This window comes from Pempheris klunzingeri, chromosome 21, assembly GCF_042242105.1.
Source record: "Pempheris klunzingeri isolate RE-2024b chromosome 21, fPemKlu1.hap1, whole genome shotgun sequence".
NCBI lineage: Eukaryota > Metazoa > Chordata > Actinopteri > Acropomatiformes > Pempheridae > Pempheris > Pempheris klunzingeri.
This window is the reverse complement of record NC_092032.1, coordinates 16798506-16822977: the sequence shown is the minus strand read 5'-3', so window position 1 is coordinate 16822977 and position 24472 is coordinate 16798506. Positions and strand designations below refer to the sequence as shown.

Below are 24472 nucleotides of genomic sequence, written 5' to 3'. Positions count from 1 at the left end.
TTGTGTTTCAGAATGTCATTTTGATGATCTGGTAATGATTTGTCTGCTTGTCTTGTCTGTGTACATAAATACATGCCTAGTAACAGTTGGGAATATAAATTATATTGATTTCAGACGATAACAAACGTTGGATTTTGTGCGAGTTTGTGTGTGGTTACGTGTGCACATGCCTCCCCCTCAGAGATGACTCATTTTGTTGATTGGGTACCATGTTGCCCTAAGGACACTGATGATAGACTGTCAGAGTGTGTGTGTGTGTGTGTGTGTATATGCACACTATATTGCCCACAGCAGATGAGGATGAGTCTGTAGTTTTGGCTGAGCTCTGTTTCAATCTTTATTAGCTTCCTCTGATATTTTGAGACACGTTTATTTTCTGCTACATGTTCGTTTAGTGTACTGTGTGTGTGTGTGTGTGTGTGTGTGTGTGTGTGTGTGTGTGTGTGTGTGAGAGAATAACAATACCTGAATATTTTCATCCCTACTAAGGATGTAGGTCCAAACTAAACAACTTTAGTCTTCATACTGTACAGATCATGAATTAACTAAGTGATACTTCAGACACTTAAGTTCTGATGTTCTGTTGTTTCAGGGATGAAAGGAGCAGAGATTTTCTTAATACTGCAGCTCTAAAACAAAAGGTTTAATGAGGTTTTTATCTGATAACCCGTGAAGCTATTAAGGGCAAAGACGTATTCTCAAAATCATCCTTAAACTGTTGAAGTTTGTGATTACATTTCATGGTAATTTTAGCTTTATAGTTTGTATTTTTTGCCTCTTTGGAATTCTGTTAGTATCTGATGCTGCTTTGAAAACTATAAACATATAAACCACAATTATCACACTTTGTGCTTGAATGATATTTTATTGGCTTTAATGTTACCATCATATTGGCAAATTGGCATACCTAACGTGATTCATATGTGTCGCTGTTTTTGTGATTCTATGTCAATACCCTCTATCTGCCGCAGGTAATAGCATGTGAACAGCAGCTGGACTCAACGTACGACGCTCGATGCGATGTGTGGTCACTCGGCATCACCGCTATAGAGCTGGGAGATGGAGACCCGCCCCTCTCTGACCTCCACCCAATGAGAGCCCTTTTCAAAATACCCAGGTGAGCCTCCATCACGCCTACACAGCAATCTATCATCATTAGACTTTGACCCTGCCACTGTCGATTTGAGATCAGGATCTAACTTTAAGGTGACATTGCCAACCATGTAGCCACAGTCCTAAATGCTATTCTTTTTTCAAATCAAAAGCCTATAGTCGTGGATATTTTGTCTTCATAAAACTTTTGAACTTGGAAGTTGCACATGAACTGGAGGCTGTAATCATGTAATTATGAATGCTTGGGAAATAAGTTTGATTCACAAATAAATAATAAACTCCTCTTTATGTCAAAATCACAATTTGCCTGCATATAATTGAATATTTGGAAACACCAACAGCTTTTTACTTCCATTCCTCACAATATGCATTTCCTGTCTCCCTTGTTTTGATATGAAATAATAGATGACAGCGTCAAAGTGATGAAACAACAGCGTATTTATCCTCCTGACATACTGCGCGTTTCTCAATGTGATGCACATCAATGCTGTGACTTCCTAATAACAACGTATTAACTGAGAAGTCAGAGCGCCCTTTGAGAATGTGAACACAGGCACATATTATACAGTAAACTAGCAGCAAATGGACACAATAGGACCAAGCAAGCGTTAGCATTTAGCTGGAATTCACACAAAGTTGAGGGAATGGCATTTGACTTATTAAAAACACATTTTCTCAGCCTTGTGACAAGTGCACCAACTGCATCAGGCAAGACTATAATTTACTGTAACGTTTTCCATGCAGTGAATTTATACATTAGATGCAAATTATGTGGAATTATAAAACAAAACCCACCATTATCATGTAAGTTCGTGAAGTTTCCTCAACGTTACACTTTCTTAAGCTTTCCGTCATTCCACACTCACCTATCAGTGTTTTTGTTCATTCATTCAAAAATAATAGAAAGTTTTTTCAACAGCAGAGCTAAAACTTTTTATTATTCATTACACTGATGCAGACTGTCAGGATGTAATAACAGGGTAATGCACAGTAGTTGACGCCTTCTTCTGCTCCTTAACTCAGTGCTTTGCTTCTCTATACATACTATCACCAGACAATGTACAGTCTTTTCATTTCAAATGTCTTTTTTTGCTCCGGGCGAGGGCTTATCCATAAACCCCTCCCCTCCTTTCACTGATCTCATTCATTCTGTGGGGGAGGCTGAGAGCACAGCCATCCTTTTTTCATCTGTGTGGGCTGAAGGTGAAAAGTAATTGTTTATTGTCTCCTGATTCCAGCGCGAGAGCTGCATAAGCACTTACCGTCACTGTCATCTTAACGGCACAGCACTTTGTCCGTCACTATCCTGAAACAGTGTGCTCCTACGCACACAAACACACACGTCGGTACACACACAAGCATCTCCGCTGCCATAGCCGCCCTGCGTGTTTGCTCTGGGGGTCGTGCTCCACAGGAGCCGTCACACAGCCTTCTCTGAATCTATGTGACTGCTGCAGCCAGAGCTTCAGGCTGTCTGTTCACACTCCTCGCTCTCTCGCTTTTCACTACTCTGGGTTCATTCGTCAAGCAGTAAGCAGAAAAAGCCACTCTGAGGGCTTTGGTACAACCACACCCCGTCTTATTTAGTTTAGTCTGGCTTAAACAGTACCCTCATTTTAATGTTTTCGACAATGCCTGAGTACATTTGTTATCCCTTCGCACAAGACAATACAACACAATGTATACACCAGTAGAGTATGATACAATCCCTTACAGTCTTACTGCTGCAAATATGACCTGATCTCATGGTTGATATTGTCTTTTTTTGTTGTAACTGTAGTAGTAAGCATCAGTACCAGATGTAGCTCCTGATTCTCTCCCTACTGTATACATGCAGGGTAAAGTGTTAGGTCAAAAAGGACACAGCTCCACCTTGAAGTGTGGCAAGTTTAAGGCTGTATTCTTTGTTATTGTTTCAGGGTTCATATGATATTTATGTCCACTGTTTGTTGTCATATTTGGCATATAACATAATGTCCACATAGTCTTTCTTTTCCTTTTTACCCTCATTTAAATTAAAGACTGAAACAGAGGAAGGCGGGGGGGCAGAAGTCAAATCCCTGCTCAAAGCATCACACTCTGGAGCAGGTGAAAGATTAAAAGTTCTCTCCTAATTATGAGCAAGTGTAAGGATTTATGCTGTTATCTTTAATTATGTGCAAAAGAGAATATCAGAATTTGCCTCGCACACCGTACAAAGTAGATTTATTGCAGTAATATTTAGTAAAAGCAAAGTTTACTTGAGTAAGAGGGGTGTAAACAGGATACTAGAATGTGTACATAGGGAATTAAAAACCCTAAGTAGTTGTAACTTAATGGTCACAGCATTAGCAGAACAGACTCCAAATAAATGTCCTATGCATTTGCTGTCTATATTGTGTGTGTTGTGTGATAAACAGGAGATGTATGTCCTCTCATTAGTCCACTTTATCGCTGTCAGAGCTAATGTGAGAAAGGCCCAGGTGCATTAGCAGGCAGCATTGACGTCCCCACCACTTGGCAGGAATCCTCTTGTAAAAAGGTACTTTAAGCAGAACAAGGAATTACAGCAAATTAGTTCAGTTGTTTGCCGTCTGGGAGGCCTTGTTACACTTGACCCCTTAACAATGTGTGTCTGTTTGGATGCTATTTTTACAGGAGAAACCTAAACCCTTTGAGATCTTGTTATATATTTGATATCCAATGCATCCCACTGTTTTTTTTTTGTCATAAAATCAGCTGTATCAATACCACCAAGCTGCACAGATGGAAGGCCATTTGTCATTGCCTCATGTCACCGCAGAAACACCTCTGGATGTCTGCAACGACGAGTAGTTAAGATTTCACTCCATCGTTCCACTCTGTGCCTCGGCCTTTTGTTCTCTGCCCCGCCTGCGTAAATCCCATCTCATCTTATCTTTCCATTTATCTTTTCCATTGCTTCCTTTAACAGAAACCCTCCGCCTACTCTCCACCAGCCGGAGCTCTGGTCAGACCACTTTAATGACTTCATCTGCAAGTGAGTGTGGAGGCTAGCGTGTTTGTTATGCCTCTGTGAATAATACATATTTACCGTGACAGCACGTAACCACACACACATTGAATAAAAGTCCTAGAAATTCATTGCACTCCTCCTCCTCTACCTTTTCTTCTTCCTCCCCACAGATGCCTGATTAAAGACTTTGAGCTGAGACCGAATGTGCTAGACCTGCTCCAACATGTGTTCATCAAGCAGATTGATGGCAGAGAGAAAATACTACAGAAACAATTGATTGAACTGATTGATCTCAACCAACAAATAGGAGTCATTGAAAAAACAAGGTATTTCTACATGTATTTGTGACATTTTTAGCTACTCCTATTTGTGTAGCAGTATGCACAGAATACTAACACACCATGAAGTGTTTGATAGATTTTTTAATAAACCCCAAGAATAACTTAGTCTGCAAGCCTTCCTGTCAGTAGGTTTTATATGTTAGGCTGCAGCTTAACTTTTGCAGGCAGTATAATCCAAATTATTCTCCGTGCTGGATGCTTTACAAGCCCTGTCAGCCTTATATAAACAACAGCTCAATCCTGCTCAGGCTTCCCTCGAGGTGCAGACTGCACAGGATGTGTCACATGAGTCAAAATGTTGGCCCAGAAACTGTGTACTGCCCATACGGTCATGAAATGTTAATCCTGTTTCTATTGTTTAAGCCATCATGGAAAGACAGACAGAAGCACAGACAGTAATGACAGGTAACAAATGCTTATATAACCTTTATGCCGCAGTAGGAGTAGATGATGATTGGCTCTTTTAGTCCAGTCAGAGCTCTTGCTGTAGTTGTGATCACACATGTTTTTGCAAACAATTACATGAGCTGATTTTAGATTGTTTACATGCTGGTACCTCGCCATTGTAAACATGTTGTCTTGTCTTGTGCGTCATGTTGTTGTCACCTTTTGTTCTACCTTCCTTACCATCTTTTTGTGTCGTCCTGTCATTTGATGCTGTAGTCTAACTGGGATTATGGCATTCGCTGTAAACCAACTACTGCACTTCATGAGCCTCAAACTTGCTCATCAATAACTGCCAGATAAATTGAGTTTTAGCAGAGATTTGCAATCACGACGAGGAAATTACCATTCTTATCAACAAAATGATGTCACATTAATTGGATGGTTGGTAATCAGGAGTGATCAAACTTATTTTGAAAGTACATTATGTGAGAAAACAGTGGACACTAATGAGGTATTCCTAAAAACCTTTTACAGTCTTTTATATCAAGGTTCTGCTCAGCCAGTAAAGCTAAAACATAACATGAATAATGCAATCTGTCGGTGTATTGTCAAGCAGAAAAGAAACATGCTTGATGCTATGAGGTTGCCAGTAAAAATGTAACATAACATTTATTAAGATGAGGTTTAAGGTTTTATCAGTCAGCACATGTAGCTGCGTCTGTGGACTCTGGCGTGAGAAACTTCACACTGACAGGTCCCGTGGTTCAGAATTAAAGTCACAGATGATTATATTTACATTTAGTTCTTTATCTGGTTGAATCATCGATTATATTTACATTGTTTCCAGTTTGTTTTAAGTGAATAGATGTTTTTTTTGCCTCGGCAAATACCATCGGCAGCATTATGCACAGCTACAGCATGTGCTCATAATGAATTTGAATTTAGATTGCTTCCACTGTCACGTAGAGTATGTACACTATAGACATTGCTCATTGATTCTGTGAGTTCCAGGCATGAACGTATCCACACTAAAAGAGGAGGCCACATGAAAACACAGACTGACTCAGACGAGGTGGACGACCTCGCCACCCTAGAAGTACTAGATGAGGTAAGAAAGTCGACAGTCTGGCAACTTATAACTATGTAGCTCAGCAATACTTGAGGGGAGAGACATTCTCACAGTGGCATAAAGCAGAAATGGTGTGAAATCAGCTCAGAAAAAAGAAAACTTGATGATCTACTTTTGCTTGACTACTGAGCAATCTCAAAGATTACATTCAGGTCTGAAGCAGATCTGTGGTAATCTATAAAAACTGTTTGGATTGGCCAAAACAATTTTCAGGAATTTCACAGACTTTTTGTGACATAAAGTTCCCTTTTCAAGTGATGGAAACATCCTCATCAATTGCATCCAAAGTCTGCTAATTGTACTATAAAACATCTACATAGACACTGTCCAAGGTGGCTCTCATTGAAATTTGTTCTTTCCTACACTTTTAACTAAATCACTCAGCATCATTTTTCCCCGGTCACTCACGTTGGTCTGTCGAACAACAGCGGTGAGAAATGCACAGCAGCGTCTTTCACACAAACAACATTCAGAGCAATTTATCAAACGTGAATGCTGCATTGACGTATTGAATGATACAATCAGTCTCAGTTGCCAGCGGATATTTTTACCCATCCTTCAACATGAGGGGCTCCGCTGGTATGAGAGAGGCAGGGCCGCCCCTGCTGTTGTTGATGTACCTGTCCTGGCAGTGAGAAGTCAGGAGAATTAATCACTGTACGGCATGTAGATAATAACATTGATGTAACAGGCGGCTGAGGCCTTGACTTGCGGCAGGACATACGCTAAAGTGCTACCCGTTGTCTCATTTTATACAGGATATGTGAATCAGGCTCTTTGTTTTCTTTTCCAGAACACGGTCACAGAGCAGCTTCAGAGTCGCTATGGAAGGGATCAGATTTACACGTATGTGGGGGACATCCTCATCGCAGTCAACCCCTTCCATAAGATGGATAATATATACACTCCTCAGGTCTGTGGATATAGGCCTTTGTGTGCTTCTTTCACGCACCTGTGCTCTTACACTTAGTGAACTGAATGGAGCCCAGCATATCTCATTAGTGCCTCTGCAGTCCTCAAGGCGGCCGCATCCCATTTAGTCCCACCTCCGCACACATACACACACTGCACCTGTTTCCTGGCCTCTGTCTCTAACTCACTGGCTGTATTTTCCTCCCAATCGTCATGCTTTAATTTGCCTCGAGTTCGTAGCCATTTTTCATTCCTCTCTTCCCAGAACAAAAACACAACCTATTGTACGGACAGATAGTTTTCTATAGATTTCTATTGGTGTGTGGACCGAAGTGGCAAAACAACTTCATGACGACATTAATTTAAATTTCCTCTGCGTATCACCTGCTTCATGGCATCTGTTACATTCATGTGCATGTTTTAAATAAGTCTTCGTTCTCGACCCTCCTCTCTTCGTAGCACACTAAGATGTACATAGGAGCTAAGCGTACTGCTAACCTACCACACATCTTCGCTGTGGCTGATATCGCATACCAGTCAATGGTGTCATACAACACAGACCAGGTAATGTGGTGCCCGTGATCATATGTCCTATATATAGTGTAATTTTCTTGGCATTATTATATCTATCTTCACAGTAACCTCTGTGAATGTTTGTGTACAGTGTATTGTGATCAGTGGGGAAAGTGGAGCTGGGAAAACAGAGAGTGCTCATCTGCTGGTGCAGCAGCTGACAGTTCTTGGGAAGGTGAGTCCATAACTGTAATGTTTCATCAACATGTCCTTCCTGTTATTATTAATTCAATCAATCCAATATTTGATCTAATAAAGATCACAAAGTCCTCCTGACTTAAGCAAAATATAACGATCAGAACATAAAGAAGCTATTTACAGGATCGAACCAAATCAAACAGAAGATATCACAAAATAAGTGAGCTAATTTTGCTGGTAAAAAGATGATAAAAACTGTGGACTGTAAGAAGTCCAAAAAGATATTTATGACTGACAGGACATTACAAAATTCATATGACTACAAAGTTACAATGTTGAACTGTGCAACAGCTGTACGTCTTGGCCAGCAACCTGTGAGTCTCCAGCCAACTGTGGATATTTAGAAAATTCAATCTAAAATTCACCGTCAAACCAATTTGAACATCCTATCATCAGTTTATTTGATGCTCCAGTTGATGCCAGTCATGATTTGCAACTTGATTGGAAAGAAAATTTCATTCCGTTCCCCTTTCTTTTGTTTTCACAAGTGGAGGAACGAAATAAGACATTGTCAATTTTTATGAGAATAACAGGAAAAGAAAGGTTCATGACGGGAAAACATCCATCACTTCTTAAAAAAAGAATTATGACTTCCACCACATTGATTTCCCAGTCAGCTGGACTAATGTTTTATTCAGGCCAACAATAGGACGCTCCAGGAGAAGATCCTGCTGGTCAACAACCTGGTGGAAGCTTTTGGGAACGCCTGCACTGTCATCAATGACAACTCCAGCCGCTTTGGCAAGTACCTGGAGATGAAGTTCACCTGCGGAGGAACAGTGGTGGGGGCGCAGATATCTGAATACCTGCTGGAGAAATCCAGAGTCATCCACCAGGCAGTGTAAATATCACCTCCTTCTTTCTTTTGCTTTTTCTGTCTTTTTGTCAAATGTAAGCAACCTTGTGACACTTAATATTTATTTACCTTTATGTGACAGCGACAGCCATAGAAATTTAAATCAGGTGTCTGTGCATTTTCTGTAAGAACATTGTCATGAAAGTCCTTTTTCAGCCTGCTGGCCAGGGATCAGTGGGTAATAGACTCTGTCTCTCTTCCTTTCACCTCCACTTCTCCATCTAAACTGGTGCCATCCGCCTTCAACCCGCACTTCAGTCAATCCATCTTTTCTTCTTATCATGCATCTGGGGAGCGGACCAGGTCAAGTGGAGGGGCTAGCTTATTTCCTGTTTGATCAAGGATTGCGGTCTTGCATGTGTCCTTAGTGGAACTTCAAAGGCAGAGTCAAGAATTCATTTAGAAAACAGACTCAGGTTTGATTTGGCTGTGAGCCTTGTGTGTAGCTACACTTTTCTTTAGGATACTATTTTTGGGAGGATCGCAAACAAGAGCAAGTTTTTTATGCTTCAAAGGCACATTCATATTTCATTAACTCTTCCAGGAGCATTACACATTTGTGGATTTGTGTGTTTGAAGGGAGGAGTTTAGTCAGCAGAATATGTAAAAGATTTATCAGCACATTTTAATGATACTTGGTGAACTAACAAAGCTCTTCCTGAGCTACAGATGATATCATACTGAACTACTTTCACTGGCTGTGAACTGTGGAGCCCCTAAACTGACAAAATGTAGTAAAAATGATTACTGGTAAACTTTACCCATAGTGAAATGCTTCTTAAGTGCTTTTCAGCATTTAGCATGTTTTGTTTCTTCCTTATGAATTGTCTTATATTTGCAGCATTTGTGCAACTTATGCTTTTAAGTCTTGAATTTCCGAGCTATGTGTTTGTGTGTTTAAACAGAGGGGAGAGGAACTTCCACATCTTCTACTACATCTATGCCGGCCTGGCTGACAGGAAGAAACTAGCCCACTACAAACTCTCCGACAGCAAAACACCTAAGTAGGTTTGACATTCTTAAGCCCTTCTCTTAAACACTGTTATTTCCTTCTCACACCGCAAACCTACTTCAAGACACCCCAATCCTGATCTTAGTGTTTCCGTTTTGATCTGCAGGTACCTGTGCAACGAGCACGTTAAATTAGGGCCTGACATCGTGAGCAACACCTTCTACAAGGAGCAGTTTGACGCAGTGGAGCAGTGTTTCAAAGTCATTGGATTCACCCTGGAGGTACAGACTACTGCATTAATTCCCGGACACAAAGCTGAAAGGGGCCTGCTCTAAAGGATTAACAACACAACATTAGTCCTAACATCTATACAGACTTGCTCTCACACTCCTGTATTATTTATGTAATGTATTAAAGTATGTATATAAATAAAAAATAACACGTAACCAAGAGTACAACTTGCTGAGCTCTGAAAAAATACACCAGCTTAAAAACTAGAGTCCAAGGAGTCCTCTGTATAGCATGTGATGGAGCATAAAGCTACAGGCACATGTAGGCAGTCAGCTGTTGGCATTGTGAGGGCTAATGAGACCCAAAGAACTGATTGCCTCTGGGATCTACACGTCAATAGTACTTATCCTGTAATCACTTGGCAGCACCAGAGGACCAACCTTCCCCTTTACAGTACGTCTTGTCTTCAATCAAGTGTATGAGTGTATGAAGATGATGTTTGAGACAAGTTTATCTATTTTGACACATAGTTTTGAGACAGCAACTGCCTATTTTTCGCTCGTGTCAGGACATACAAATTCACACCACAGGTGAAATGTCCTCAGTGCTCAGCAGTCACATTTTGACATCCCAGTCCTATTTTATTATTTTATTTTCTCAGTAAAATATAATGTTTGTTAAATGGGGCTCTTTTCTTTGTCTATTCAGCCTTAAAGGCCAACACAGGTCTATTTATTCCAAATAAACCACTCTGTCATTGTGACTGTAAACAAAACATGACATCCAATGTACAAAAAGACGTTTGATCAACAAATCTGAATACATTGAACTACTATGTCACAGTGCTTGAATTCAAATTCAAATAAGTACCCTCTATACCTGACCATTACTGGACAAATGAATGTGCAAAGGTTAGCAAACATTTAAGTGAAGTAGAACACCAGACATTACAGTATCTTTAAGATTTCCATCTATGTAATACTGCCTCCATACCTCTGGGGTTTTCTACAATAAATTGCTGGTTGTCTTTGTTGTCTGCAGGAGCTGGGCAGTGTTTACAGCACTCTGGCTGCCATCCTCAACTCCGGCGACATCGAGTTTTCTCCTGTTGCCTCGGAGCATCAAACGGACAAGAGCATCATCTCAAACATTTCTGTCCTGGAGAACGGTGAGACGAGAGACGGGGGGTGGGATGTGGTGCATAGTGTATGATGATGTGTAACCAAACGTGACACTGAATGTCCCTTGTTACACCCCCCCCTCCTCACCCTCTCTCTTCTGCACCTCTCCATTACACTATTGTTCTGAAAGAAACGATCCATCAGTGCAGGCAGGCTGGATTACAGAAACATCATTACCAAACACACATGTGCATGGGTTACATTTTTACATTGTTTTCCTCTGGGGTTATATTTTCTATATTTGTTTTGGTAATTTAGAGGCTTCAGATGTGATCGATGAGAGAATAAATACTTTTTCCACTTATTTTTGAAGCCAGAACTCAACTTTATTTTTGTTTCTTAGCTTTAATGAGGACAGTTAAGGTTGCATGTTTGCACACTGTATCACTAGCACTCATTCTGCTTTCACGACGTTAACTTTCATCCCATTCCTTATCAAATGTCCCCTTAGTGGCATCACTGCTGTGTATCCGCTCAGACGAGCTCCAGGAGGCCCTGACCTCCCACTGTGTCGTGGCACGGGGAGAGACAATCGTCAGGCCCAACACGGTGGAGAAGGCGGCGGAGGTGAGGGACGCCATGGGCAAGGCTCTCTACGGCCGCCTCTTCAGCTGGATTGTCAACCGCATCAACACGCTGCTGCGGCCCGACAGCCAGCTAGGGTGAGATCAGGAGCAGAAAATGTGAAGTGGTGTGTTTGGCTGTCATGAATGCAGAATGAGGTCATGTCAGAAAGACTGGTGTGCTGTCAGGCAGTGGGCATTTGACACAAATGGCAAAACCATTAAAGTTATAATCTAAAAGATTTTCTGTTAAATGTTAAGTCACTATCTATTGCAGATTGAGTGAAGATAATGGTGACTGCATTTGCAGCATTCTTTGGTAACTGGGTGTCAATTCAACATTCCCAGGAAAAATCACAAGCGGTGTCCATCACCCGTCAGTGGGTCGTCCACCAGAGAGGGTAAACAGAAGCATTGTATTGTTTTCTACTGTCACTGCTGAGTTGTGAGTAAACGGTTACTATGGCCGTACAAACAAAGAAAAGATTGATGACTACATATGATGAAACTTGCAAGCCCAAAGAAAAGGAAGCAAATCTAACATTCAGATGAAGACAGTCAAAAACATCAGCAAGGACTCCTTTTGAGTCTTTGTATGGTGGTAAGCACTGTTGCCTCATAACAAGAAGGTTCCAGGTTCAAACCCAATGTGGTCTTTCCATTGGGATTGACTACAGCCTACCCACGAGATAAGCCTTATAGGTACTGAATGAACGAAGGACTTTTCTTTCTTCTTACCCTCAGAGAGGATGACAAGGGCTTAAACATCGGCATCCTGGACATCTTCGGTTTTGAGAACTTCAAAAAGAACTCTTTCGAGCAGCTCTGCATCAACATTGCCAACGAGCAGATCCAGTTCTACTTCAACCAGCACATATTCGCCTGGGAACAGGTGAGGTCTCAGACCAGCATCCACCCTAAACGGTCACTGAAATCAAAGAAAGATTTGAGTGCTTGAATCTCTCCTGGAGTGCACTTTGTGAGCATTTTCACCTTGGTACTACCTCATTTCCATCCAAATGGTGATAACATGTCATCATCTGTCACTCTGCGCTTTAAGAGAGATGGCAAGGGTAAAATATGCTGCTGTCTTTATTTACGAGAGAACGAGGTTCGCTATTCTCCCTTTATGCACTCTCGTGGGTGTGTTTTGCCTTGGGGGGCAGAGAATGGTTTGCTAATGTTAAATGATTTGGTCTCACCCGTGGAGAGGAGCTATAAATCATCCCAAACGAGGGTCAATTAGGAGTTGAAGACAGTCAGCGTTTGACTTAATCTCACTCTTGGGTATTGTTGGCACCAGGCCCAGAAATACATTTGTCCTATACTGCCACCATATATATGGAGCATAGGGGAATTATAGTGAGCTATGAGCTTAATAAGCATCATCCAGCCTTGTCATATCTACAGTAAAATAAGGCAGAGTTCACCCATATTCTTCCATATATGTTTACGCACGTGGTTACACATTGGCCTGATCTGTCTGCGTCCCCGCGGATCCCCTGATGTGGCTTGTTTATTTCACAGTGTGCAGGTCATGCTAGAATAAGCACGCTGATTTGATGTTGTTTGTTCCCACTTTGTCCTTTTCTTCTCTGAATAGAAGTCCCCCGTAATGTTGCTGAGTCATACTAAGAGCTCTGAGACTCAGCCAACCTGATTTGATCAGGTTAGAGGAGTTTAAAGTGGAGGAATTAGCTCACTTTGCCCTCCAGACCAGACTTATCTGAAGGGGGGAGGTGATGTGGGGGCGCACAACGAGAGGCTTGACATTGGTTGGCTGATGTCAAATATCTCTAGGGTGCAAATTCATAGTCACCCTTTACTCCAAAGATTAAGCCTTCTTCAGATCCAAGCATGACATTAAAAAAACAAATAGAACAGAAAACGGCCGGTTCAGATGGAAAACTGATTTCAAGTTACACCTCTGCATCTTATATAATAGCACTAAGTGGAAACAAAACTTTCTCATTACTTGTCATCGTAATAGCCAGTAAAATGAAACCACAGAACAGCTTCTGATGTTACCGTGATGTTCTGTCATTACAGCTGTGCAGATCATCAATGTGTACTACCTGTACTTTTCTTTTATTGCGGCTTCTGCAATTCCATTTTACTGTTGGCTCCTGGTAACAGATGTTAGTAGGATAAATAAAAACATTTCCCTCTTTTGGCTGAACGACCAGCTGCTCTTCCTGGTGCTTTTCCCAACGCATTTCTGGCCTTGGTGGATTTGGTTGCTCCCGAGGGGACCATTTATTTGTCCCCTAATAACAGCAGACCGAGATGGGAATGAACAGATCAGGAACTCAATTTTCCACCAAACTTTATACGGACCCACTGAGGACACTAAAGGCCACAATAAAATGGAAAATGTACATCAACTATCTTTTACTGACTGAGTGTCTGCAATTTCTGCACAGGATGAGTACCTGAATGAGGAGGTGGACGCTCGGATGATTGAGTACGAGGACAATCGGCCCCTCCTGGACTTGTTCTTACAGAAGCCCATGGGGATGCTCTCACTCCTGGATGAGGAAAGTCGGTTCCCGCAGGCCACCGACCAGACCCTCGTAGGTCAGTCCCATCACCTCATGTTTGGAGGACGCCTGTTTTAGGGTGGATTCACTGTTCACTGCACGTTCATAGTGGTTGTAGGGAATAATTAACACATTTTTCATTTTAAATTTTAGAGAAATTTGAAGATAACCTCAAGACCAAAAGCTTCTGGAGGCCAAAGAGGGTTGACCTTGGCTTTGGTATTCACCACTACGCCGGAAAGGTAATTGATACTTGATTGAAATAATGTGCGCACAGAAGTTTCACTTTAAGCTGAGGCCACTTGGTGTGTTTTGACTTTCAACATAAGTATTCTCCCTCTCTACCAAACTCCAAGGTGATTTACAATGCTGCCGGCTTCTTGGCCAAGAACAGGGACACACTACCAGCAGACATCGTCCTGCTACTGAGGTCGTCAGAAAACGAGCTTACTCGCAAACTGGTCACCCATCCCCTCACCAAAACAGGTACAGAGGAAAGGAGTAGGAGAAGGAAGTTTGTTTGTTACAACCTTGTAGTTAATCTGTTTCTAAGCAGCACTATACACATACATAGAGTGAAACAACAGGCTATTGTTGCCCATTTTAGCAAGGCTTTCCTCTCTAGTCTGCCAGACTTTTGTTGTAATAAGCTGGCCCTGGCAGCTGGAGCATGTGCTGTTGGCACAGCAGGCAACCAGCTCTGTCAAAATGGAACCAAAGTCAATAATCACATAATCACTTTCTTAAAGGAGTCTTAATGCTGTCATATTGATTCGCTCCCAATCAGCAGTAGCTCACATGAAAGGAAAGACTCCTGAACTCCTTTAGTGTTTGCTCCATTCAGTTCAATCAAAGTTATCAACAGACTTCAGAGTTTTCCTGCTAAAAATAACCTCATTCATGAATCCCGACTGATAAAAAGATGCGTCCAGGCCTGTTTCTGTGGACTATTCCTACATGTATAACCAACTCTTGCCTGGTGAGAAAAGGCAGTTTGTGTTAACTGAGTCTCATCGTCTCTGTTTATTTCACAGGCAACCTTGCCCACACCAAGGGCAAAGGCATAAACACAATGCGCAGCCCGCGGACCCCGACACGCACCATCACCTTCGCCAAGGTACTTACAGCACTGTCTGCATTATCACTGTATTATCTTTCACATCAAGAACTTCCCCTGGAAAGTTGTTCAATTTATTTTTTCCCTTTTAACTCTCAAAACCACCCCTGACTTACAATTTTACCCAACTGTAATTATAGTTTGTTCTGTTCTTACCTTTTTTGTCTCCTCTTTTTCCCCATTGCTGTCTCTGTCTCTGCATTCCTATTATAAAAGATGGGCGTGCTAACGTTATACAGTTCTTTTTCTTTCTGTGAGGTAACCAACATATTTCCATATAGTTTGTGGTACATAATGTTTTACAGTTATGCAAAGCAAGCTTTTTTTTGCTAAAAGCACACAATCTGAGTGCGTGTCATCGTGCTCAGGCATGTGTGCAACCTCGCTTTGTAGAACACTAACTGCATAAAGGCCTCCCCATCATTATTAAGCCCTCTGAATGTAAAAGCATATGCTGTGCTAAAACCTGTTTGTTTCATATCCACAGCTGTAGTGGATTGTCTCTTTATAGTACCATGCCGCACTCTAGAACTAATTTGAGTTAAATTACTTGCAGAAAGTATTAAAACTTTCAATTTTGCATTCAGAGCATTCAATAATCAGCCCGAGTCTCTTTTAGTTGCCATGGGCCAAATAAAAACTTAATTTGAAAAAAAGAAATTGTAACTGTGGCAGTACACGATTGCTTTGCCTGCTAAATGTAAGGCCTGAGGCGATGTGCTCACCTAAAAGCAATTGACAGTAGTGACATTCAAATGAACTGTGTTTGATGAGTTCTTGAATCTATTTCCATTCATCTGCATATGTTAGACAAAAAGCTCATCAAAGGCTTTGCTCTTAAGAGGCACAATGAGCATTTTAAATGCTACAAACAGTATTCGGCTGATGGCTTGCTGTACACTGGTAGTGCTGAGAATTAGATGTAGATCTTGTTAAAATGTTATGAAATATGTGCTGGATGCAGTTGAATACATTTGTAGGTGTTATTTTTCACATTCATATTGAAGTAGCGCCCTGTGTTGTCTTCGTGAGTGCGTTGTTAGCTAGAGCGTATAGTTTTTGTTTGATTTTGGATTTTTTAAATAACACTTTCTGAAGTAAAAGCTTCAGAAGTTGTATCCATGCAGACCCTACTCTTGATTTGGCACTTGTTTTTTTTTTTTGTTTATCCATTTTATGCATCTCTTTTGCAGCCTTCTCGGGAATTAAAGCGCACTCCTGAAAAAAAAGGCTTGCTTCATGTGCCTCATGATGACACAGTGCAAATGCAAACGGTGATTGGTGATTTTTCAAAGGAAGATTAAAAGCTTTGATTAAAATGTAGCATAAGGAAAAACTATAATGAAAATGCAATCTACACCTACGGATGTGTTTCACAGTTGTTAATACTGTACTTTAGGTCAGTGTCCTCATTTTGCCTCCTGTGCTGAAGTACCCAGTTGACCTAATGTGCATTGTACTAAAATATCTCCTTGCATCTCATAAAGTTGTGTGTAAAAGCAGTCTGTAGAGACACATACAGTACGCTGCGAATGACTGGGCTTTTTGACCAGCGTTATGTTTGTTTATTCAGACGGGTGACAATGGAGACTCACCTCACCACCCGAGAGAAACCACCAACATGAGAACCCAGACAGTCGCCTCCTACTTCAGAGTAAGATTGCTTTCTCTCTCAGTTGTCTTAGTTCGGTTCAAGATTTGTCTTTCTTGCAGCAATGTAGACAGCTTTCTCTGTGAACCCTTAATCACGCTGCCCCACTCTTCTTATTACTCCTTCTAGTACTCTCTGATGGACCTGCTGTCCAAGATGGTGGCAGGGCAGCCTCACTTTGTGCGCTGTATCAAACCAAACAACGATCGCCATGCCAACAAATTTGACCGGGAGAAAGTCCTGGTTCAGCTGCGATACACTGGAGTTCTGGAGACCGCCAAGATCAGACGGCAGGGCTACTCTCACCGCATCCTGTTTGCAAACTTCATAAAGAGGTCAGCAGGCTCTCACTCTACACTGAGGCTGATACAGAAGGAAGTGGATTATTGAAGTGATGTTGTATCAAATGAAAATCGGTGTGTGTGTTGGCCCTTCTGCTGTCTCAGTGTCCAGCTGATTACGCTGCCTGTTGCAGGTACTACATCTTGGCTTTCCATGCTCATGAGGAGCCAGCCGTGACTCAGGAAATATGTGCTATAATACTGGAGAAGGCCAAGCTGGAGAACTGGGCAATGGGGAAGACTAAGGTAAGATGATATATTTCATCTTCTAAATGAATGTACTGTTAGTCTGTTAACTGAGGTAGCAGGACTCTGCATGCATCCCTTTTCAAACAATGTAGACGAACAAAAATACAAAGTTATTAGGATTTGAAATTAAGGTTTGAAAGCATTTTTAAGACAAACACTTTTGAGTAGCAGCCTTATTAATGTCAACATCCACAATCTAAAAGTGACATAAGACAGAAGTTGAATCATTCTGACAGAATCTTTTTGTCAAAGACGCTCAGTATACATAGTAAAGATGACATGTATAGCAGATAGCAACATAAGATATCAAATGTTGATTAAACATGTATTTATATATCATGCATATCATATAATGCTCTTTTCAAGTTCTTTCATGCACCCTGATCCACACTGATTTGTCATTAACTAGGATTCGTACGAGTAGCTTCAGCAGTAGTTTCACAGATTTTGCTGTTCCAATGCAAATACTGGTAGATCACAAATTAAACCAAGCAATTCACTGGTGCTGTAGTTCAGAGGACAATTACAATAGATTTGTTATAGCAATCAGCAAAGCATTTTTTCCACAGGTGTTCCTCAAGTACTACCACGTTGAGTATCTGAACCTGATGGTGCAGCAGGCCACACAACGGGTCGTTCTGCTCCAGGCTTACGTCCGAGGCTGGCTGGGAGCCAAACGATACCGGCGTATATTAAAGGAGCGAGAACAAAGTGCTGTGGTGCTGCAGTCAGGTTTGTAAACTCTGCACTCTGTCATCTACTAGAACATGAAGTCATCAGGGAGTTATTCTTGTGTTTTCCACGTCAGTTTCTAATTTGATCTTTGATTCACAGCTTACAGAGGTCAGAAAGCTCGCAAGAGGGTGACTGAAGACAAAAACAAAGCAAAATTTGAGGCCTTCATCATGCGGTTTCAGGCTGGTAAGAACAATCCAACACTGAATCAGTCACAACACAGTCTAAGCTTAGTGTGTATGACTGGCTGTTTACGGTTCCTTTGTCGTTTTCTTCAGTTTGCAGGGGCCATCTTGCAAGAAAGACATACAAGGAGTTGGTAGATGAGAAGAACAAAGCTGCAACCAAGATTCAGGCCCGCTACAGAGGGCACAAGGAAAGGAAAAGCTTCAAAAGAAAACGGTATGAGAAAGAGGAAATTTCCAGAATATACAAATGAAAAATAGAAGGTAAATAGTTCTTTGACAGGGACATTTTGTTTGCAGGGAAGCCAAAGAGAAAGAGAAAGAAGAGAGGGCCATTAAAGAACAACAGGAAGAGAAGAAGATCACCAGTGAAGAAAACTGCCCCGCTCCCGACGAGGAAGATGAAACTAAGGCCGCCGTGGTTCTCCAGAGCAACTTCAGGGGCTACAAAGAGAGAAAAAAGTTTAAGGAGAGAAAAAAGACGATGGCTGGGGCAGAATTAGAGATACCACCAAATGAAGTGGCGGAACAAGAAGGTGAGCAGGAGTCTATCAGCAAAGAAGAAGAAGGGGAAATGACATCTGATCAACAAGAGAATGACGACGATGAAGACAGTACTTATGAGGCAGAGGAGAATTATGACAGTGATCACACACAGGTGCCAGAAGATGATGAACATACAGAAGTGTCAGATGAAGCAGTGATTGAGGACGCACCAGCAGCAGATGGTGGACAAGAAAAGGCTGCAGAGGAAGAAGCAGCCAACATTGAAGATGAAACAAAGGCTGCCACTGTTCTACAGAGTAATTTCAGAGGTCACAAAGAAAGGAAGAGGTTGCAGGAAGAAGGTAAGATCCCAGCTAAGAAACAGAAAGCAAAAAGTCCCACTGGTGAAGAAGTGGCCACAGCGAGCAGCCCTACAGGCGAGGAAGAAGTGACCGAAGCTCAAACACCAGCAGAAGAAATCTGCAGCGAGGAGACAGAAAAAGAAGAATCAACTGAAGCTCAAAATGCAGCAGATGTTTCTTCAATCGATGTCCAGCTAGAAGACCAAGACGAGACCAAAGCAGCTGTGGTGCTTCAGAGCAACTTCCGTGGTCACAAGGAGCGCAAACGACTCGAGGACGAAGGAAAGATCCCCAAGAAGAAGAGGAAAGACAACGTAGTTACACCGGAACCGCCAATAGATGAAGAAAAACCGGCGAAGACTGAAGAATCAGTGCCAGAATCTCCGCCGGATGCTTCTGTGGAGAACGTGGAGGATGAGGAAAAAGCTGCTACTGTCCTTCAGAGTAACTTCAGGGGCCATAAGGAACGAAAGAAACTGAAAGCTGAGAGAGAAATGCGACAGAAATCAAAGGAAGCAGCTGCCAATGATGTAGAAGAGGACACTATAGAGGAGGCAGAGGAGGAAACCCTGGATGTTACTGATGTGATGATAGAACGTAAAGAGGAGACAGATGCTGAAAGAGAAAGGCTGGAGGAAGAGCATGCTGCAGTGAAGATCCAGAGTAACTTCAGAGGTTACAAGGACAGGAAGAACCTGAAGGCCAACAAGCAAACAGCCCAGAGTGAAGCTACGCAGCTACACAGCTTCTCCAGAGAGGTGACGTCATTAAGCACATGTCCTTTTGCACCCAGCCACCTCTCCAGCTCATCCTTTTCTCAACTTGTTTATTTCTGTCAAATCTCTTCAACAGATCACAAAGACTTCCCTGGAGTTTTTGGCCCTGCAGGAGAAATTGAATGAGATCATCCTGGCCCATCAATCAAACCCAGAGAACAATGGCATGTTTGTGAGAGGCAAAATAATCAACGGCTATGCTCCCCAGAATCACCAATCAAGTAAGATAATTGAGACCGGCTCTGTGAAAAACAGATTATGAGCCAATAAATATAATGCAAACCGTTGGCACGGATTGACCTGAGGTTAATGCGCATTTTCGGTGCATTTGAAGCCCTGAACCACCAGATTAAGTTAAGAAAGACAGGCTGCCTGTCTGAGGAGGAAATGTATCTACTTTTTTGGGTATGTCACTCCCTTCATAGAGTCTTTGACTGAGATTAGACCAACTGTGTAATTTCCTGCCACAATAAAAAGAAAAGAAAGGATTCTGTTCAAGCCTTGATTGTAAATATAAAGGATTTAGGAAAGGATTTGTGACGGCTATTTCCACACGGGTCTGTTTGTCTTTATTTAGAAATAGACAGATTTTATTGGTGTCTTCTCACGGAAGAGGATTCGCAGGTTTTTCTGTCGTGAGGTGTGATTGGATCAGAAAACCTAGAAAAGTCAAGTGCCACCAAAAATAAAATTTGATTTGCACAGGTGATAGGTGTAATTGCTTTCAGGGTGGTGAGCGGGGAGGGCGACAGCAAATTGAAAGTCCACTTCACCAGCTAAGATGTCACTGACGTCGGGGGTTCAGATGTCTTGAGAAACTAATGTAATAATTATGTAATAAAGCCAATGATTGCCTGTCTTTGGCTGGCATCATGATCACTCTGCCATTCATTTGACCTTTGGTGGCTTGTTGAGTTTTATTACAAAATGTAGAGGGTCGGCTTACTCAAGTCTTTTGAGGGGGTTCGTAATATCCGTCTGATTCCAAGCATTTAGATTAAGTTTTTCTATGATTTGCAATGAAAACTCATCTAAAAAGATGAGTGTTTCTCTGAATTATTCTTTGGCTGTATGACTTTTACTTAGCAGCGGCTACTGACAAATATAAAGTCAGCTTTTTCCAATTCCTGGTAATTTGCTTCAGGGCTTCGACTCTCACTACTCTATACAGGTACTGGGCATTAGCTCTGGGACTGATTTTGCAAAAGTGATGTATATATCAGGTCAATTGTTTTTGTCCGACATTTTTACAAACATTATACTCAAACTACCTACAGAGTTTGCAGTAGAGCACAATGTTCTTTTAATCTGGGTATGTTTGCCCTTTACAGGCATTTCTTCAGCACAGCAGGTTGCCTGAGGTGAAGCAGAATGAATTATCTGTGTTATTTTCAAGGGCTACTGCAACTCTTTATGAAATTATGCCTCTCAGCCCCACTAGGTCATTTCTCCATCGACAGGCCTAAGCTGTCCCCATACGTTTCACTGACGTAATGAACTTCATCAGAACCATTTGTGGCACACACAATGAAAGCAGAGGAATGCCAGTCACATTGTTCTTCATGGGAAAGGTCATCTAATGTTAATCACGTTTTGTGAGCACGCGTTTCCAACAATTATGGCAGGAATTAATAAGAGGCTGTGTGAAATTGGCTTAACTTGTTTGAGAAATGCAGAGTGACCTTTAGATGGAGTTGTTCAATAAGATTACAAACTTTTCATCCCCTTTACCTGAGAGCTTCTGCACATGATGGATTGTTTGTTGCCATGTCTTTTCCCCTTGCATGAACAGTGATTAATAATGAGCAACAAGCAAAGGTCATTGTAATATGTTAATAACTGCAATATCACATGCCCAAAGAGGAATATTGTAACAGTCATACCAACTATGATAGATTGCGACACAACCACTGCAGTAGATGTTCTGCATGAAATGCTGCCAGCTGGTCACAATCACGTGTCTCTTATTGTTAAATACAGTCAATCGAACATTGACGAACAAAAGTTATAGGACACTTCAAAAGGTCCTGTCATGTCAGAGGTCGAGTCACATAATCTCTATTGGAAAATTGAAACTGGCCAAAGGCGCTTGAGTTAAACTGCAGTGTGTATGGAGGGCAGCTCAATACACACAATAGGGTCAAAGGTCAGCACTATCACACTCAATAGTCTGTCCAGTAACTTAACCGTGTGGGATGATCCCAGCAGCCCGGGAGCAGTTTGATCACAATGGTCAGCCATGATAGACTAAGCCCTAACACTGACCTGACTGTTTATGTAGCTGGATTCACTGAAGTAGATGGTCAGAACAGCAGATCATCACATCATGTCGTTAAGGTCACAGCATTCTGCAGACAATATCACCACCCTCGCCTACATTTAAAGGTAGCACAGACTGACTAAACGAAGCACAAAAAATTATTTGGCACAGTCATGGGAGAAAAGACTGTTTTGTTCTGTCTCTAGGTGCTCTAGGGGGATTCTAGGGGTTCAAGGTTGAGGGTATATGGTTGAAATACTATTTGCCCTCCTTAATATTAAGCTCAGCATATTATAATACAGTGCAGATGCAGGCCAGTCATTAACTCTCTCTGCGCCTCTTAAAAGTTGTTGAAAGGCATTCTGGGAACTGTAGGAAATGAGAAAATGCAGGTTGAGGGCATATGGGTAGAAAAACTAAATAAATTAAGAAATTTTAGTAAAAAGTAACTGTTGCCTTGAATTGAATCTCACAGATTAATGAATAAAACTGTATTGAGAGTCAATTTTCCACTTTGTAGTGTCTTATTTTGCGAACAAATAGACAAGTTTTTACAGTTTTTTCTGCTTTTCAGCTGACAAGAGATTGTCGAGGACCCCCCGCAGGACCCAGCAGCCGAAGACCCTCAACACACCAGAGGACTCCACCTATTACAACCTGATTCATGTGAGTCATAGAAAGAGATGGAGAACAATTTCAGATACTTACTACAACAAAGCTTTTGCTGTCAGCCGCCATGGGACACAGTAACAACTTCCCCGACTGTTGGCTTCCACAATAAACTATCGATTGGCAATTTTTTCTCTGTTGTACTCAACTACAGACAGTATGTTCCCAAGGCCAGAAACATCTACCTATTATGAAGCTGTCTGGAAAAGTATCTTAGAGTTTCTTTAGTACATTCCGCAAATTTTCTTGAGCAGTTCGTGCCAAAGGCAGTTCCTTTCTACTCAGTGTTCTCCAAATTTATTTATTTGTAATGTTTCATAATTTCAGCGAACTATAGCTCAGCGCAAAGCTCTTCTTTTTGCAGCTATTCAGGTTTGTTGACAATGCTGTCAGTTTTCTTTAGCTGACCTAGTTCTGCTGTACGGTAGATACGGATTAATGCTGCTAATTAATAATTGGATCATTTAATAATGAAGACTATACATTCAATATCTGAGAAAGTCTAAGAAATTCAGTAATGATTAAACCTTATCTTTTTAAAAAGGTATGTATATGTAATAGCTTTAAAAACCTGATCGACCAAATAATAACTTGATCACTCCCATACAAATTTGACCGCATGTATTGGAGTGAAATTCACTGAAAATCTTTAAGGTAATGACATTCAACATTTTAGAAATTAAAAATTGATTGAAAAGTGAATAATTGCCACAAATCATCCCCTAAAACAGTGGTTCCAAACATGGGCTCACTATTTTTTTCCAAAAGCGAACATTTCATCAATTAAAAAAGTCTAGAAACAAGACTAAGTGTCTACAGTCAGGCTGGCAACTCTGTGAGGTTAAATGTTTATCATGTTGACCATACATAGCACAACAGAGGCTGGTGGGAAGGACATTTTTAAAGCTATATTATATCATAGGGTACTGTGTATATTTTATCTTCATAGTCAACTTCATGGGAATCCATCCAATAGTTGAGATTATTCAGTCCAGACTAAAGATGAACTAACCGAAAGGCGTCCATACACCATGCCACTTGTTAAAACTTGTAGACATATGCAACCTGTAATGGGCCAAACCACCTCTTTGCCTCAGGGGTCACGAGCCAAAAGTTTGGGAACCACTGTTCTAAAACCACTTTCCTTTGCTTTACCTGAACACAGAGATTAGGAGCGTTTGACTGACATGTAGTAATCTGCCCCGTCTCTTTCCACTCAGAGGTCTGTCCAGGATGATAAACGCAAGCCCAGGAAAGAGGGGTAAGTGGCCGGTTCTTATTTCAACCTAATTTTAACAACCTATCACTACTGTTTTAAGAGGTTGGCCTGCTGCCTGCTTGCTTGGCACACCGGGTCCAGAGTAATGACACCAACATGAGGACGGTGTCTGGGTCTCAACTTTACGATCTGCAGCTTTACATTCATCATCTGTGAAATTAATTAACCTCGACTTTCACCATGGTTACATTCGCTAAAAATACTCAGTGAAACTTTATGGTAGGCATCAGAAATACTTTTTATAGTTTGATATAAGATCTTTTATACACCGTGCGTTGCTAAACTTGCTTGCAGAGCACATCTGCAGAGAAAAAAGTGAGTGTGGATGTGTGGATTCATGCATATGTATGTGTCGTTGAGGCCACAAGGTGAGCGTACCGCCCAGAGTGAGGGGGTGAAGATGGACCGATAG

General features: G+C 41.5%; 1 protein-coding gene across 1 annotated transcript in view; it reads left to right on the top strand.

The window, feature by feature from the left end:
• myo3a (myosin IIIA) overlaps nucleotides 1-24472 on the top strand; it is a 48403-nt gene that overhangs the window by 18851 nt on the left and 5080 nt on the right. Inside the window, exons 6-35 of the mRNA XM_070852955.1 lie at nucleotides 972-1117; nucleotides 4046-4111; nucleotides 4258-4413; nucleotides 4792-4833; nucleotides 5821-5923; nucleotides 6738-6857; nucleotides 7316-7420; nucleotides 7521-7604; nucleotides 8266-8468; nucleotides 9389-9487; nucleotides 9602-9716; nucleotides 10708-10834; nucleotides 11299-11509; nucleotides 12155-12302; nucleotides 13834-13987; nucleotides 14104-14192; nucleotides 14307-14436; nucleotides 14985-15067; nucleotides 15284-15325; nucleotides 16641-16721; nucleotides 16848-17053; nucleotides 17194-17305; nucleotides 17878-18040; nucleotides 18143-18229; nucleotides 18322-18445; nucleotides 18529-19162; nucleotides 19205-19834; nucleotides 19929-20073; nucleotides 22687-22778; nucleotides 24002-24042. Of these exons, the coding sequence (XP_070709056.1) occupies nucleotides 972-1117; nucleotides 4046-4111; nucleotides 4258-4413; nucleotides 4792-4833; nucleotides 5821-5923; nucleotides 6738-6857; nucleotides 7316-7420; nucleotides 7521-7604; nucleotides 8266-8468; nucleotides 9389-9487; nucleotides 9602-9716; nucleotides 10708-10834; nucleotides 11299-11509; nucleotides 12155-12302; nucleotides 13834-13987; nucleotides 14104-14192; nucleotides 14307-14436; nucleotides 14985-15067; nucleotides 15284-15325; nucleotides 16641-16721; nucleotides 16848-17053; nucleotides 17194-17305; nucleotides 17878-18040; nucleotides 18143-18229; nucleotides 18322-18445; nucleotides 18529-19162; nucleotides 19205-19834; nucleotides 19929-20073; nucleotides 22687-22778; nucleotides 24002-24042 (4538 nt within the window). The remainder of the gene's footprint in view (nucleotides 1-971; nucleotides 1118-4045; nucleotides 4112-4257; nucleotides 4414-4791; nucleotides 4834-5820; nucleotides 5924-6737; nucleotides 6858-7315; nucleotides 7421-7520; nucleotides 7605-8265; nucleotides 8469-9388; nucleotides 9488-9601; nucleotides 9717-10707; nucleotides 10835-11298; nucleotides 11510-12154; nucleotides 12303-13833; nucleotides 13988-14103; nucleotides 14193-14306; nucleotides 14437-14984; nucleotides 15068-15283; nucleotides 15326-16640; nucleotides 16722-16847; nucleotides 17054-17193; nucleotides 17306-17877; nucleotides 18041-18142; nucleotides 18230-18321; nucleotides 18446-18528; nucleotides 19163-19204; nucleotides 19835-19928; nucleotides 20074-22686; nucleotides 22779-24001; nucleotides 24043-24472) is intronic.